At 40.4% G+C, this 16543-nt stretch overlaps 1 protein-coding gene across 1 annotated transcript; it reads left to right on the top strand.

Annotated features, from left to right (window-relative positions):
• Window positions 1-1573: 1573 nt before the first annotated feature.
• On the top strand, window positions 1574-16165 carry POGLUT2 (protein O-glucosyltransferase 2). The gene is made up of 10 exons (XM_077807058.1): window positions 1574-2087; window positions 6033-6238; window positions 7384-7589; window positions 8637-8714; window positions 11177-11349; window positions 12559-12796; window positions 13520-13729; window positions 14191-14280; window positions 14823-14927; window positions 15947-16165. Exons 1-10 carry the CDS (start codon window positions 1906-1908, stop codon window positions 15962-15964), a joined length of 1506 nt encoding a protein of 501 aa, XP_077663184.1. The 5' UTR covers window positions 1574-1905; the 3' UTR covers window positions 15965-16165.
• Window positions 16166-16543: the final 378 nt, after the last annotated feature.

Below are 16543 nucleotides of genomic sequence, written 5' to 3'. Positions count from 1 at the left end.
CAAGATGGCTAAATCCAGGCAGGATCCTCAAAATAGGCATTCCCTATTTATCTGGCTTGTGGGGCCTGATCCAGTAGGTGTTCTCAGAGGCTGATCAACAGATCAGGCTCTTCACAAAACATAAGGTACCACCCCCACCTTATAACCTTTAGCCTAGGAGTTAGGACACTTACCCAGGATATGGGAGACCCAGATTCAGACGCCTTGTCTGCCGGACGTTGTTCAACCCACGTCTTGCACAAGTGCTGTACCCGCTGAGCTATGCGGTGTTCTAGCCCAAGTTTTTTTCAGTCCTATTGAAGCTATTCTACTGTGTGTAACTAATAAAATATACATTAGAGCAGGGACTTGAAAAGTGAGTGCCCTAAACACAGGGCTATTCAGTCATTTGCGTGCTTTCTCTGGCCCAATGAATGCTAATTATTTATACACAGTCTGGGTCAAAAAGTTTCAACAGGAGCAACTGAGAAAGCCTCATCCTAGAATGCCCATAGCCCAGTGGTTAGGGTACTCTATTGAAAAACAAGTTTAAATCCTTATTTCCCATCAGGCAGAATAAGAATTTGAACTTTATGTCTCCCCCATCCTGGCTGAAGGCACTAACAACAGGGCTAATTCTGTAGTTATATATATATAGAATCATAGAAACTCAGGGTTGGAAGGGACCTCAGGAGGTCATCTAGTCCAACCCCCTGTTCAAAGCAGGACCAATCCCCAATTTTTGCCCCAGATCCCTAAATGGCCCCCTCAAGGATTGAGCTCACAACCCTGGGTTTAAGCAGGCCAATGCTCAAACCACTGAGCTATCCCATATCAGCAGCACTACCTCTTTTTTACAAGAAAAGGCTTGGGCACCCAGCTTCAGGAAGGAGTTCACAGCTGTGAATACTAACCAGAGACAGGCACCTAAGCCCCTTTGAGGAGATGGGATGTAGGCAAAACTCCTTTCCTGGGCATTTCCTATTGGCTAGATTGGGTGGCTCCCTGCTCAGCTTTGCTGGTTTTTGTGGATCCCATTCTTAGGCCCCTAATTCTCCCTGTGCATCCCTAACTCAGGATTGTGGATTCTATTAGGCAGCAGGAGACCTAAATTTAGGTGTTGTAGCACTAGAATAAGTGGATCTAGCCCCAACTGTGGACTATAAAGGAAACAGAAGCTATGTATATACAATATGATGGTAAATACATAAAGTAAACAAATTGAAAAAGTCGATTTCAAAAATCTTTCACTTGTAACCTTGTGTGTTACTCGCAGCAATAATAGGTACAACATTTTCAGCCAGAAGTGTAAGTTTTAAGCCGACAGTGTCCCATTTAAACTTGTACTTGCAGTACGCTGCAAGTGTCTGCACTCTTGTTTGAAATCGCTTGAAATGTTCTCTCCCCCGCCCGAACCGTGCTGGTAATGAGCGTGAGTGGTGAGGTACAAGCCTGCTGTGATTCTAGTTGCTGGACTACATTTCCCAGCATTGCAGCTCAGCCTGGGAAGTGAGACAATATCATTATTCATTCGGAAGAAGTTTTGTTGGACCAATGAAAGAATCCCCTTTCCTTTCTTGCCCGCTGAGACTGAGGATAGGCTTAACCCGAAGATGCTGTTCCAGCTCCACGGTTAAAGGCAGAAGAATCGATGCACACAAAGACAAAGAAATAGGGACACGGCAGCAGCTCCTGAGTGTGTCTTCTCTGTGGTAACTAATGTAGTTAACTAGCTTCTCCCTTGTAGTTTGCGTAGGGGGAAAGTGGAAATATTCAAGACTTCTTTGAAACAAACAAACTAACGCTAAGTCAAGGCAGATGTGTAACTGAGACACAAGTTACGCTTTAGGACACGTTTTCTACCCCTTCCCTGCAGCTTGGCCTGTCTTCCTGTTTGTGTTTTTTCCTGAAGAGGAAATCTTGTAAATGTTTAGCATTGGGCTGCTTTGTTACTTAACGCTTGGAACAATTCCGGTGTTCACTGTATCGGGTGGAGGAAACCAGCTGAGTCCGGAGAACAGTTTAATATGGGGACCTGGTCTGAGAGCAGATGTTGTCCTCCCTGCTCGGTATTTTTATGTTCAGGCTTTGGACACTGAAGGGCAGAGGTAAGCATGACAGATCTTATCACAGCAACTTTAAATTGTGTTTATGGCCAAAAAGATGTTGGAGTTTTAAAATGGCACTTTCTTACTTCATAGGTCTAAATACTCTTGAGGCTCCCATCCCCACAGTAGCTGAATGCCTGCAAGAATTTAAAATTAGAAATGACTGTGTTCCCTAGTTGGCATTCCCAAGGCCCTTTTCCTGGAAATATTTAAGCATTGTGCAACTTTACTCGAATTACACACATGCTTAAGTGTTTTGAGGATCTGGGTCCAAGTCATACCTCCAGATTTCTTTGACAAAATAACTTTTACTACTTTTCCTCCAGTTACACTGCAGAGCCAAACCCCTCACATCTATATTACATTCCATTGTGTTTTGTACATCACCAGTAGAATTGGCCCGACCCTCTCTTCAGAGTCACCTGGGTGTGCCTGTATATATTGGCTCTCTTGTTATTTAATTAAGAAAACTACTTAATTTGCCTTTCTTGCAGAAAAGGATATTCATGTTGAAGGCCCCAAATCTGACTTACATTTTTATGCCTTATATCTCTTTGTAAATTTTGCTTAATTGTCATGTGTCAAAATGCTCTAATCTTCTTTTAATTAAATGAATTCCAGCAGCCTTTACTTCTGGAAATCTGTACTTGCACAATACATGAAGGAAAAATATTCAGTAAAGATTCAAGAATGCCTGTTGGCACATAAAGCTGTGATGCCACAGACATCATTTGAGTTGCACTCCCCATCCACCAGAAGTTAATTTGGCCCAGAGATTTTATTTTTAAGCTTCCTTTGGGATATTATCCACCGTAAGAAAAAAGAATATATGTTTAAAAAACCTATGATGATCTTTTCAAAATCTCCTGCTCCATTGCCCTCATATAAAATTTGCCATTCATCTCAAGGTTCACAGGCATCCTACAGGATGTGAGATGGGGAAAGGAAATGAAAAGTGGGTTACAGAAAAAATAGAAGCATCTTGGCCCAGCAAACAAGTTACAGCTAATTCTCCCTTGTCAAGCCTATATATATAAGAAACTGGTCAGATTAAGTTATGGTGTGACCTCTAGACTTTCCTGCTTCTTTCCATTGTCACACAAATCAGTAATCCCCACAAACATGTAGGTTTCAGATCTGTGAATCCATTTAAAATAATTGCTTATTAAATACTGTATAGAACGTTAAAGAAACCTAGTAACATTTTGAGACAGCCTAAAGCTTAATTCAAAGACTGAAATTAGTGAGCCAGATCATCTCTAAACAGGAAAAACCTAGCAGAGAACAGGATACCCACAACTTGCCACTTGTGCCATTTTCGCCAAAATATTCCATGAAGAGGTAGGGCTTGTTTCCTCTATCCAGGGCCGTTCTTACCCATATGCAAAGTATGCAGCTGCGTAGGCCACCAGGAAATTTGGGACACTGAATTTCCTGGTGCCCTGCGCAGCTGCGTGCTGCCCCTGCTCCGGCTCTCCTCCAGGGGCCCCACCTGTTCCCCGCCCCAGCCCCACCTCTTCCTGCCCCGCCCCAGCCCTGCCCCTACTCCCCATAGCTTTGCAGCAGGGCCGGGGCTGCACTCACTGGCGGCTCTGCACCACCGGTGCATGCTGGGGGTCGTTCCCCCCGCCCCCTAAGCCAGCCTTGCCCCCATCCACGGAGGCCTGAGGGCAGCCCCCCCATGCCTCTCCGCAGAGGCCTGGGCTGCCCCCCCCGTGGGGCGGCTGCGTAGGGCCCCAGAATAGCTAGGGACGGCCCTGCCTCTATCCCCTCATGGAACTGGCAGAGGGACTGGAGGAGATTTTCAGAGGCACCAATGGCATTTAGGTGTCTAATTCCCATTAAATGTCAGTGGGAGTTAGACACCTAAATGTTATTTATTGCTTTGAAAATCTCCTCAGCCCCTTCAACTTGCAAATTCCCTAAGATCTGAGGAGGCCAGATCCATTTAAGCAGAGTCTGCATGCCTTGGCATTACTTCCCAGACCCTTCCCCTTCTTTAAGGGAAGCACAGCTTCTAAACGACCCAAGCTGTCAGTGCATCTCTACATTTTGCTATCCATATACCCCTTCCCAAGGAGGAATGTGCAGTTTCATTCAACAGAGTGGGGAATCCATGCAAAGTAACAACAATGAAATTAGCATTATCTTATGTGAGGATTCCCTCAAGGTTGCCAGGGTGAACAATGTTACCTTGTCACAGACAGCAGATACCTCCTGGCCAAAACGCCACATTCTGCGGAGCTCCTAATATCTTAGCTGGGTATTGGGAAAGGCGATGCTAGTAATCTGTCCCTTTTCCCTCTAGTAGCCCACATTCTTCATACACAGCATAGATTTGATCAAAGAAGTGGAGGTGGACAATCTCGTTTAATACCTGGTAGCACATATCATTGTTACAGTTGTAAAACTGTTCCCTACATTCATAGCTTTCCAAGCCATTCATTTTTTAGGCTGAATTTTTCTAGATTTGGTGTCTATACACTGTGAAATTCTTTTTAAAGTTTGAGCAAAATCCCCTAAACATTTTTTTGATTTATGGGACACTCCTAAAGTTCTTCTGTTTCTACCCTGAGATTTATATTTGAGATATTCTGACTTTCTGTATAAACAATAGATTATCTTCAAATTTTTAGATATCTGACTCAATTCTTTTCCCCATATCTGTTATTAAAGACTGTATATCTTTCCATAAGACCTACAAAGCAGCCAAATTTGAAGAAATTTGCTTCAGTAGCTGTAAAATTACCAAAGTGTAAAATTTACATAGTGAAATACAGTTTCCATACTTACTTGGTGTCACTCATCTGGAGGGCACAGTCACTTGGTCACTCATGCCAGGTGAAACGTCATTCATAAGTAGTGCCACAAGTAATAAGAAAAGTTTTGTCTTCAGCTCCTACTCTCATTTACTAGCGCTTCTGAGCAGGCAGCCAAGATTTCTGTTTCCTGTTTTTCTTGCTGCTCCACAACCACCTCTATGAATTGGGGCAAGAAGTGGAGAGGAATAGGTGGCCAGCACTGCTGCTTTTTTGTGAGGTAAACAGGACCAGTGGGGTTAGAAAGAAATTAAAGGAGAGGAAAGAGTGAGAGGTAGACTTGACCATACCAGGAAGAGGGCCAATGGAAAAGGGGATGTGGGAGAGAAAGGGCCCAGTGGTAGGGAGAGAGAGCGGTGAAGGAAAGAGAGAGGAAAAGGAACTTCTGCAAAGATAGTCTTATGGTTAATACACAGGATGGATTGCTAGGAATGGTGGGTTCCATTCTTGCCCCGGCTCTCTATGTGATGTTGAGAGAGTCACATCACTTTCCTGCACTTTCCCCTACTCCACCCAGAAGTAGTAGTATTTCCCAGATAGGTGGAAGCACTTTAAAACCCTGGAATGGGGTGATTGCTGTTCATTTATTTATAACAGAAGGGAGAAGAATGCTGAAGCAGAAGAACTCATTCATCTCACAAGCTCATATCTGCAGAAATTTCACTGGGCAAGGAGGTACTTGGCTTTGAACTAGTTTACTTGTAGGGGCAGCATGTCTCAATGGTCTGTTGAGTCACTATGGCCCAAATTTTCAGAAAGGCTCAGACCTCACACTCAGAGCCAGATTTTCAAAACTGCCTGGTTCTCATTTAGGCACCAAAATAAGATTTTCATAAGAGCTCAGTACATTGGGTGCTAAGGTCTACTGAAATCTGCCCATTGGTGTCACAGTGGGAGCTGCTGGCTACTAAGCACTTTTGAAAACCCAGGCCTTATTTAGGTGTCTAAATTGGAGCTGAAGTCTTTGGAAAATCTGGGCACTGAATACTGGGAAATATTGTACAATCTAGCTCTCACTAAAGTCAATGGCAATTTTTCCACTGACTTTAACTGGCATTGGATCAGACCCTAAGAAAACTGTTACATAGTCACTTCTTAATCACGACTGTACTTGTTCCCTGTGTAGGTTTACTTTCTCTCCAGGAGCAAATGCATTCCAGGTGAAGATCACTGCTCCTGATGAGCAGTTCACTCGGATAGGAGTGCAGATATTAGACAGAAAAGATGGCTCCTTCATTGTGAGGTACAGAATGTATGCAAGCTACAAAAACCTGAAGATAGAAATCAAAGTCAAAGATAAACATGTTGCCAAGTCTCCATATATTTTAAAAGGTACAAAGAAGAATTACATGATACAACTTTATTTTACATAGTGGGGGGGGTTTTCATACAAACTGTAGCCCAAAATGCTTTACAGTACTAGGGCCCGATCCTTCAACTTGCTGAGGCTCGGGTTCACAGTTTTAGATTCTATTGCAATCCATAATCCCCACTCAGCTTCCCCTGAACCCTGAAGATGCTTAAACTCACTCAGGCTATGTCTACACAGGGATAAAAGCCTGCAGCATGGCCATGGCTAGCCCAGATCAGCTGACTTGGGTTCATGGGGCTCAGATTCTAGGGCTGAAAAATCGCTGTGTAGACATTCAGGCTTGGGCTGTAGCCCGAGGTCTGGGACCCTGAAAGGGTGGAGTGTCCCAGATGTGGGGCTCTAGCCCAAGCCCAAATGTCTACAGAGCCATTTTTCAGTTCCAGAGCCTGAGCCCCATGAGCCCAAGTCAGCTGCCCCAGCCAGCCATGGTTTTTTTTTATCCCTGTATAGACATACCTTCAGCACCTAAGCTTTTGTGCCTATGTCCCTAAGTGCCTATGTTTCTGCCTCTGAGCTTGTACACTGCTGCCTCACTCAAGGCATCCAGACATCTATCTCCCACCTAGGGCCCAGAGTGCTCCACGGATTGGGAAAGACAATGTGTATCTTGCCTGCAGCGGCCAATCTGGTAGGCATGCTCAGAGGCTGCCTAACTCCACACAAAATGACAATTAGGAGGACCAAGCCCTCCTTTTAACCATTAGCCCAATAAGCAGGGTATTCAACTGGGATATGAGATACCACTAGTTCAAGTCCCCTGTCAGCCTGATAAAGACAAGGTATTTGAACAGATCGGGCAAGAGGGGCAGGAAATGCCTATCTTCCCCTAGTTTGAGGCTCACTCTGGTCCTTAGGCAGGAGATAGGTTCTTTTATTGTGGAACAAAGTATCCACATGGGGCAGTTATTCTAGGATAGCTAAATTATACCAGAACAGTTATGCTGTTCCATTTCCCCTTTGTAGACAAGGGCCTAAGAGTCTAACTTACACACTACTGATTCACCTCTGAATTTGGCTCAAAGTCCAGGGTAACTAACTTCTGAATTCAATGTCTTGACTGTGTTGCATATTAAAATAATCTAAAAATTTGCGGTGTATACAACAGGCCCTGTTTACCATGAGAATTGTGACTGCCCTCGCGAAGACAGCACTGCATGGCTGGAAGATATGAGCTGCCCTCAAGCCATTCCACAGATTCAGAGAGACCTAGCACATTTTCCCACTGTTGATCCAGATAAGATTGCAAAGGAAATTCCACAAAGGTTTGGACAAAGACAGAGCTTGTGTCACTATACCATAAAAGATAACAAGGTACAGTATGTGATTTAGCTGAAGTATTAAAAGGAGGCTTCTAGCTAGTCATATATTTAGGCTGGTTATCACTTTCCCTTATAAAGGATTCTTTTGACCTTTTCTTTGAGAACCTCTCACACCTCCATTGTTTGCTTCATTATCCCTCAAATATAGTATTTAACTCTTTTATATTGTTTTTCATCTGTAAAACTCAATGATACTTACCTTCCTTTGTAAGGTGTTTTATGTCCATGTTACAGATAGGGCAGTTGAAACACAGAGAGGCAAATTACTTTGCCCACAGTCACACAGCAGATCAATAGTAGAATTAGGAGTAGACTCAAATGTCCTGACTCCCAGTTTAGTTTCCTGTCCACAAGAGTTTTGAATACTAATCAATTTTGTATGGTGCAGTGGTCTAAGAATCCTCAACTCTAGCTAACAAAACTCTACTAATTTCAGAAGAGCTTTTGGTGGTGTATTGGAACTGTGTTAAAATTACAAGCTAGCAGTTTAAATGTAAGGTGTTTACTATTCCTGCTTGCACATTAGGGGGCTTTATAGAGAAGTATGCAATCTTGTGCAGTCAGTCAAAGAACCAACCTAGTACAAAGTAGGATGAGTTGTGCCTCTCTAGTTGTGCAGCCTGCCTTCTTTCTCTCTGTTTTTGGTTCTTGTGTGTGTTAAAGTTTTGGATTCCTAGAAATAAAGTAGTGTTACATCACAACCTTCCAGAGAGAATATTTTATGTTTTTGTCAAGCTTTTCTCTATGCCATGAACATAATCCGGGAAAGGAGTGCAGTAGAGTCAGGCTTGAAAGTGATAAGTTTCTATTTACAGGGGATCATTTTTAAAGGTGACTGCAAAGGATGAAAAATGTGTGCCCCTTTTTTTGCTTCGTCAGAGAGGTAGGACATTCCAAGGCCTCCCAAAATGATTTGAAGTTATGTAAAGGTGAAGCCACACAATCTGTCTGATTGTTTACTGTGAAACAGGAAAGCTCCAATAATGTATTTTTTCCCCAAGCAAAAACACTAATGAAATAACTTTTGGATTATGTTTAGGTTTATATAAGGACTCATGGTGAGCATGTTGGCTTCAGGATTTTCATGGATGCTATACTACTTTCTTTGGCTAGAAAAGTGAGTATATATTAGTCTTATATATTGTATATGTTAGTGTTTAAATATCAAAATTTTCCCTGAAATCCTTATTACAGTTTTGTTGATGCCTCCGCAACAATAAAGAAAACACCACTATTCTTGTTCTCTTTTTTTTATTACTTTCACATTAATAAGTAATAAGCTAGCAGGCTTGTTCCTCATGAAGTTGGATGTTCTGGTATGCTCTTTGATTAGTTTGTAGAATGTAACTTACAAATGTTAATTATCTGCAATGTTGTTTTAGCTGTGCTGGTCCCAGAACATTAGAGAGACAAGGTGGGTAAGGTAATATCTTTTATTGGACCAACTTCTGTTGGTGAGAGAGACCAGCTTTCGAGCTTACACAGAGTGTGTTAAGGTATGTATTCTGGACTCTCTCCTCGGATCAACCTGTGGGTGAACACTTTTCACAGAAAGGTCATTCCATGTCTGACATCTCAGTCCTCGTCCTCAAAGAAAACCTGCACAACACCTTCAAAAGACGAGCCTGGGAGCTTAAATTAAGTTTGCTAGACATTGAAAACCATGAAGTTAATAAATACACTGGATTTATGGGTTATTACAACAATCTGTAACCCAGTAGTCCCCCTTTTTTGTCCTATGACTGCAGAGATGTTAAGATGCCACTTCACCTTCAATGGTCTCTTACAATACATGCTAACTACTTATGCTAAACGATTGCTTCCACCTTCTTTTTAGCTGTGACACTGTGTACATTTCCCAGACCTGTGTAAGCTTTAAAGCTTGTCTCTCTCACGAGCAGAAGCTATTACTTCACCGACCTTGTCTCTCAGATATCAATTAGGCAGCTAGACCTTATGACAAAGGCCTATATAGGATTTAATAGAAAACAATTGTCCATAGGCTTTGTGAACCATCCTATAGGATTTAACAGGTAATTATATCACTGCTAATACATTTTGTAGGATGATGTAAACAAACCTCAGGGAATTCATATAATTTTCTGTTAAATTCTATACACTGTGGAAAGAGGCCAGAGACAAAGAGAGGCTGGGGAAGATGTCCCCCAACTATACTCAAAATTAAATTTCTAGAGCATCCTATTTGTTTCATCCATGTTCAGTTCTTTTCAACTTTTCCATTGGCTAATATGATTGAAGAACAAAAAAATCTATTGTGTTCAAGGAGAAAATTAGCCCCCAAATGACTGTGGTCTGAAAATGTAAACACTGATCATATGTAGTTTATAGCTTGTCCGTTACAGTTATCGAATACAACCAGTAGATGGCATTGTGTTCATAAAGATTATTCCTAAAGATTACAGCCTTTCCAGGTGCTCTGTGAAGAGAAGACTCCCTTTGTTTTATGAGAGCCAGATAGAACCCTATATGTCTGTATGTAAACTGAAAAGAAGAACTGGTCCTTTGTTTCTCTATCTCTAGAACTTCCATGCCTTTCTGCCTGTTCTTAACAGGGAATTCTTGCTAAAGGTTTCCCTGTGTCATCAAGTTAGAGCAAATAAACTTTGCCGTCCTTCCTCAGTCATATGAGAAGGCATATAAACCCTACTTGATATCTGGCAGAGGATTAGTTTCTATCTTTGTCTCTGAATGTAAGCTGAGTCAGAAACCTAATGTTTCTAATGCTTGGACAGCAGAGGAATCAAGACATGTTGCAATGTGGATGAGCCACAATGAAATTAATTACCTTGCTGGTCTGAACAACAAAAGTATTCAAGAAAAGTTTCACATATGCACATGTTATGGAGAGGCAGTAATGTGCTTATAATTGCATATTATATATATGTGGGGACTTGGTCAATATGGGTAATTAATGTGTATGTAGATAATTGTTATCCATTTTTAGAATTGTTTATATTTTGTGATCATTGATGAAAGAACAGTAGTTTTAGCCAGAATTAACATTATAGTACAGTGATGGAATAGGTATATCTTTTATTTAATAAGGCTAATGTGGTTTTATTCTGTAGACAGTGTAAAATTAATTGTGCCCTTAAGTATTAATTTCCCTCTAGCTAAGATTTTGTAAATGGCATGGTACTACTACACTGCTGTCACTTTGCAACCTTAATAGCTTTTGAAATGCAGTGTTTTGGTTTTGGAATATATACAAAGACCTGAGCACTATGAACAAGGGAAGAGGATGCTTTATTATATCTAGAAGAGTAGCTTTTGTGAGATTCCTTTTGAAAACTAGTTTGTTATAATGCTGCTTTGTTTTCTGACCTGGTAATAGAGAGATTTAAAACATGGATTTCTGCGAACAGCATTCCTGAAGTGGGATGAGCAGTTGTTATAGTTTTTGAATATATTATGGCCCTGAACCTAACTCTTCCAGTAGACTTCTCTTTATTGTACCTAATTTCAGATGCCATATTGATCAAGGAAAAAAAAAGAATATTCCTATATAAACACATACAATACACACTAACATCAACACTATCATTTGTCTTCTTTTAGGTGAAAATGCCAGACGTAGAGTTTTTTGTTAATTTAGGGGATTGGCCTTTAGAGAAAAAGAAATCTACTCAGAACCTTCATCCCATCTTCTCATGGTGTGGATCCACAGAATCGAAAGACATTGTGATGCCAACCTATGATTTGACAGACTCAGTCTTAGAAACTATGGGCCGGTAAGAAATCATGTACATTTTTCACAAAGCCCTAAATATGAGTGGATGGTCTTCCAATAGACTCTTACATTACCAATACTTCAATAATTGTTATACTATGTATTTATTCAAATTAATTTCTATGTTGACACTGAGATACCATTTTAGGCCAGATAAGGAATACTGAATGTCTAAGTTTAGCTATTTTATCCTTTACGTAATTGTTGTATTCCTGCAATGTCCTATTTCAGAAACCAGAGACCAAATGTAGTCCAATCAAAAACACTAAAAAAATCTATTTTATCACTGATGACACCTCTGTCAGTCTCCCCACCACTCAGGATGATATCGTGGGAAAGGTCGTCTTCAACTCTTCCCTGCATATTCAGGCTTCCTCCAGATCTTGCTGCTTCTCTCTCCATAACATTTCTAAGATACCTCCTTCTTCTTTTAAAATATGTATAGCCAAAACTCTCATGTAAGCCTTCATCTCCCATCTTGATTACTGAAAGGTCCTCTTCTCAGGCCTCCCTAACAGCTATTTTGCCCCTTCAGAACCATACAAAACCAGTTTTTAAGATGATCTTTCTTGTCCATGACTCTGAATCCACTTGAATCCTTCCCCTGGCTCACCCTATTTCACTGCATTCAGTTCACCCTTCTTGTCCTTATCAAGACCCTTCACAGATCTGTCCCTCTTTATTTGTGCATTCTGATCTCTTACTGCAGCACCTTCTCGCTGTCTCCTTCATTCTGGCAAAGATAGCACCTTCATACACCCTTTGTCATCCTCTCCCACGGCCATCTCCATACCTTCCATACTGTCCGTAGCACATAGCATGCTTCTCTGCACTGACCCACAAAGCCACTATCGTCTTCCCCTTCAAATCTCTCCTCAAATACCCCCTGTGGCATAATGCCTGTAAGATATCAACTAATGAACAGTGGCTTGAGAGTCAGATGGCATTTGTTGACACTTATTTTATCTATCATAATCATAATAAGTTTACAAACATTTATTTGATTGTATCCCTGCCTTTGTATGTTATCTGTCTTCTTAGATTGTAAACTTTTTTGAATAACACCATTGAAATCAATGGAAATGTGGTGTATAACTGCTGAGGGAGAACCGGGTCCAGAATTGTATTACAAGAATATTTTAAAAGATTGGTGCATGAGAACTTCAAGAGTCCTCTTTTCTGAAATCACTTGTTCCCTCCTGACATCTAGAGTCAGCCTGGACATGATGTCTGTCCAGGCCAACACTGGGCCACCCTGGGAAGACAAGAATACTACAGCAGTTTGGAGGGGACGTGACAGCCGCAAAGAGAGGCTTGAACTTGTAAAACTCAGTAGAAAATATCCAGATATCATAGATGCTGCTTTCACAAACTTTTTCTTTTTTAAACATGATGAAAGCCTCTATGGTCCCATTGTGAAGCATATTTCATTTTTTGATTTTTTCAAGGTAGGCCATCAATTTATTCTTCTTGCAGACTTAACTCACCAGTGTTTGAGAATTTTCCTCCTCCTGCCTACCGTCTTTGTACATATTATACATATATATTAAAGTAGTTAACTTTTCAGACATAACCTGTTTATGATTATCAGATCTGACTTAGGCCTGGGCTACACTGGGCGGGGGGTTCAAACTAAGATATGCAACTTCAGCTATGCTAGTCTTAGTTCGACTTATCTGGCCGTCCTCATGGCGGCGAGTCAACCGTGGCGGCTCCCTTGTTGAGTCCGCTTACTCCTCCTGCCCAGGTGGAGTACAGGCGTCGATTCAGGGATCAATTTATCGCATCTAGACGAGACACAGTAAATCGATCCTCGATAGATCGATCACTACCTGCCGATCTGGTGGGTAGTGAAAACGTACCCTTAGATTTTGAGGTTTTATAGGAACTTTCTGTCCAGTATAATCTCTAGATTCCATTTTATTATTCTTCTGTCTGACTGGTGATCATAGCTCCTCCCAATACAATATATTTAGCCAGTGGAACTAATCTCATCTGCTTATTAACAATAAAGATTACCTATAATGCAATGCTTGTCTGGTATAATCTGCATGTCTTAAAATGAGCAAGCCCCCTGCATTTAATATTCTCAGAATAAAAAAAAACACAAAACCAATCCCTGCTACCTGTTTTTAAAATGTTTATTAATCAATTACTGTATGTTTTTGCAGTATAAATATCAAATTAATATTGACGGCACAGTGGCTGCATACAGATTGCCTTACCTGTTAGCAGGAAACAGTGTAGTACTGAAGCAAGACTCCTTCTACTATGAACATTTTTATAATGAGCTGCAGCCCTGGAAACACTACATTCCATTTAAAAATGACCTGAGTGACCTACTGGAGAAGCTACAGTGGGCAAAAGATCATGATGAAGAGGTAAGTCTATATTAAAACACTTAGAAACATTTCCTGACAAACTAAAAGTAGGTGAATACAAGTTAATTTGTTTAAAAACAAACAAAACATTAGCAGGTCTTAAGAATGAGTGTCACATATTATACCAATGGGGAAGCAAAACATATTTAGCTTGTGTATTCTCTACAGCCCTTAATTTGAAAATTAATTTGAGTTTTTGAGAAATTAAAGATGTATTTATGGAGTAAGGACACCTTTCTTTCAACGTAAAGAATATGTCAATTTTCAGTCTCCCTCGCACGTCATCAGTAATAAAGGTTTATTTATTATTTTATGGAGCAATCACCATGGTGGTACCTAGACACTTGTCTACAAAATTGGAAGGCTAATTACTAAAACTGTAAATATTGTGTTACATTTCAGAATCACTACTACCATCTCCAGAAATTTTCCTATGTCAGGATTTTCCTTTTCTTTGACAGGCAAGGAATATTGCAAAATCAGGGCAAGAATTTGCAAGAAATAACCTCATGGGAGATCATGTATTCTGTTATTATTTCAAACTTTTCCAGGTCAGTATATCAGACTACTAGAAAAAAAGTTATGTAGAAAGCATTTAGGAATATACAGACACTGGAAATCAGCCAGTCCAGAGATGAAGTCACAAAGCAAAGAGTAACAATGGGAAACATTAAGTAGACTGTGGACATTGTGTGAAGTTTATGCGCTAAAAGATTCCTTTAATGTTAGAGTGGCAGTTTGAGAGAGGCATTCCAGCTCCCATAAATCTCAATCTAATTTACAAGAAAATGTTCCCATGTTCCTCACACTAGCACTCAGCAATGATCTAAGAGCGTAGTCTCATTCCCCTATCTCCAGCCACAGCTGAAAATGTCTGTGCATTAGCACTGAGGTTTTGACACTTCAGTGAGGCACCACCTGGGATCTCTGACAGCAGTTAAGTATCCGCTTACCTTCTCTGTGATATGGTGGGCTTTTCTGAGAGCAATGGGAGATTCTTTGGCCACACAGCTCTTACAAAATTATTGATCTGAGCTGTGAGATATTACAGGCAGTTAATAAAGTAAGAATACCTTCCTCTTTTTTGAATTAGGAATACGCCAATTTACAAGTGAGTGAGCCAAAAATCAGAGATGGCATGGAGAAGGTAGAGCAGCCTGACGATGACCTGTTTCCATGTACTTGCCACAGAAAAAAGGTATGGTCTGTACAATAAAGGTCTGTTTCTGCAAGATGCTGAATGTCCTCAATTCCTATTTAATTGAATGTGCCCAGTACCCAACATCATCAGGGCTCAGATGAGTTTCATTCAAATTCTGATGACTAATAGGCTTGTAGATGGTCTATATTTTTATTTTTTATTTTTAAAATTGTGTATTTGCACCAACTAAACAGCTGAAAACTGCTGCTGAAAAACAGAGTTAACTGAGAGCTAACTCCTGTGAAATCACTGGGGCAACACCGTAAGATAGCTAACAGTAATAGAACAGAACAGTTTCAGAAAGGCAATAATTTTGTCTGTGAAAGTCAAAAAGAGCCAGAAATGTCAAGGTTTCCATTTTTCATTTAATCATTTCTGGATTTTTGTAATATTACTTTAAATTTACTGGTTTGTAAAACTGCTGATAACCAACCACTGAAAGACTGTTTTTATAATTCTTGTAGAATAAATAAGGGTCCTGGCAGCGAGAATAATTTCCTTGAAAATGGATTGCCTCAGTGGTCATGTGTTTTCAAAATTAAATAAATATTTGTAAGAGTAAACTAAAAGGCTCTAAAAATTAATAGCTAATTTATAGTAATTGTTTGGGGGCATATCCCAATTCATTAAGTCATACCCACCCAGCTGTGGCTAGCACAGACAAGGAATTCCGTATTGCATAGATCTTGTTGTGAGTGGAGGTTTGAGGACACAGCAGACATTCAGGACCCCCCTCCCACTCCGCCCTACCTCATGCATACTTCAAAGAGAGTCTGTCAGCCACAAATAAAGCCAGGGCAGAGGGAGGAAACGAACCAACCTGCACTTACCTGGATACAGTGGCTAATAAAGGACATGGTGAAACTGCAGCTGTGGGCTGAAACAGTGGCCAAAGAGGAACTGTTCCTTTCTGTCTCTTTAGAAAGGGAAAGGATCATTGAATTAAAGCAAGATGTACAAGACTATACTGACTGTTAAAAAATGCAACAGTTAATATTTTTCCTTCTTAATTGCAGGCCAAAGATGAACTCTAAGAGGAAGAAATAAAGTCACTTTTAGGAATGTTTACCTATCTTCAGAATCCCGTTAAAAGAAAATAAAAGGAAAATTATTTTATTAACAATTTCAGTGGACAATACAAAACAGTGTGCAATAGTCTGAATGAGGAATACCTATTTTCCCTTTTATCATCAGTATCAGTAGTATTTGCTGTTTTGAAATTTTTTTTTTTTTTAATAAAAACAATTTTTTTTTAATAAAGTCACCTTCATTTCAAAAAGCGATGTTGTTACTATTCTAAGACCTGATTCTGCAAAGGGATGGTGAGCAGGCACCTTCCACAAACTGCTTTAGGGACTCAATCCACACAGTATGTTAAGTCTAAACAAACTTTTCCTGGAGTTTGGATTTAAACAACAAAAAAAGACCTTAAAGTAACAAAATTCAGTTCAAACCTCCTGAGCATGACTGCTCCAAGGGTTCCTCTTTCGGGACTGCTTAGTCACACCTTCATTCCTCTTTGCACAGAGCCTATACGCTAAAAAGAGAATGATATCCTGTCTATAGACAAAAGACTCTCTCTAATCTCTCTCTCTCTCTATATATATATATAT

This window comes from Eretmochelys imbricata, chromosome 1 (assembly GCF_965152235.1).
Source record: "Eretmochelys imbricata isolate rEreImb1 chromosome 1, rEreImb1.hap1, whole genome shotgun sequence".
NCBI lineage: Eukaryota > Metazoa > Chordata > Testudines > Cheloniidae > Eretmochelys > Eretmochelys imbricata.
The sequence above is the reverse complement of the archived record's forward strand: the minus strand, read 5'-3'. Positions and strand labels throughout refer to the sequence as shown.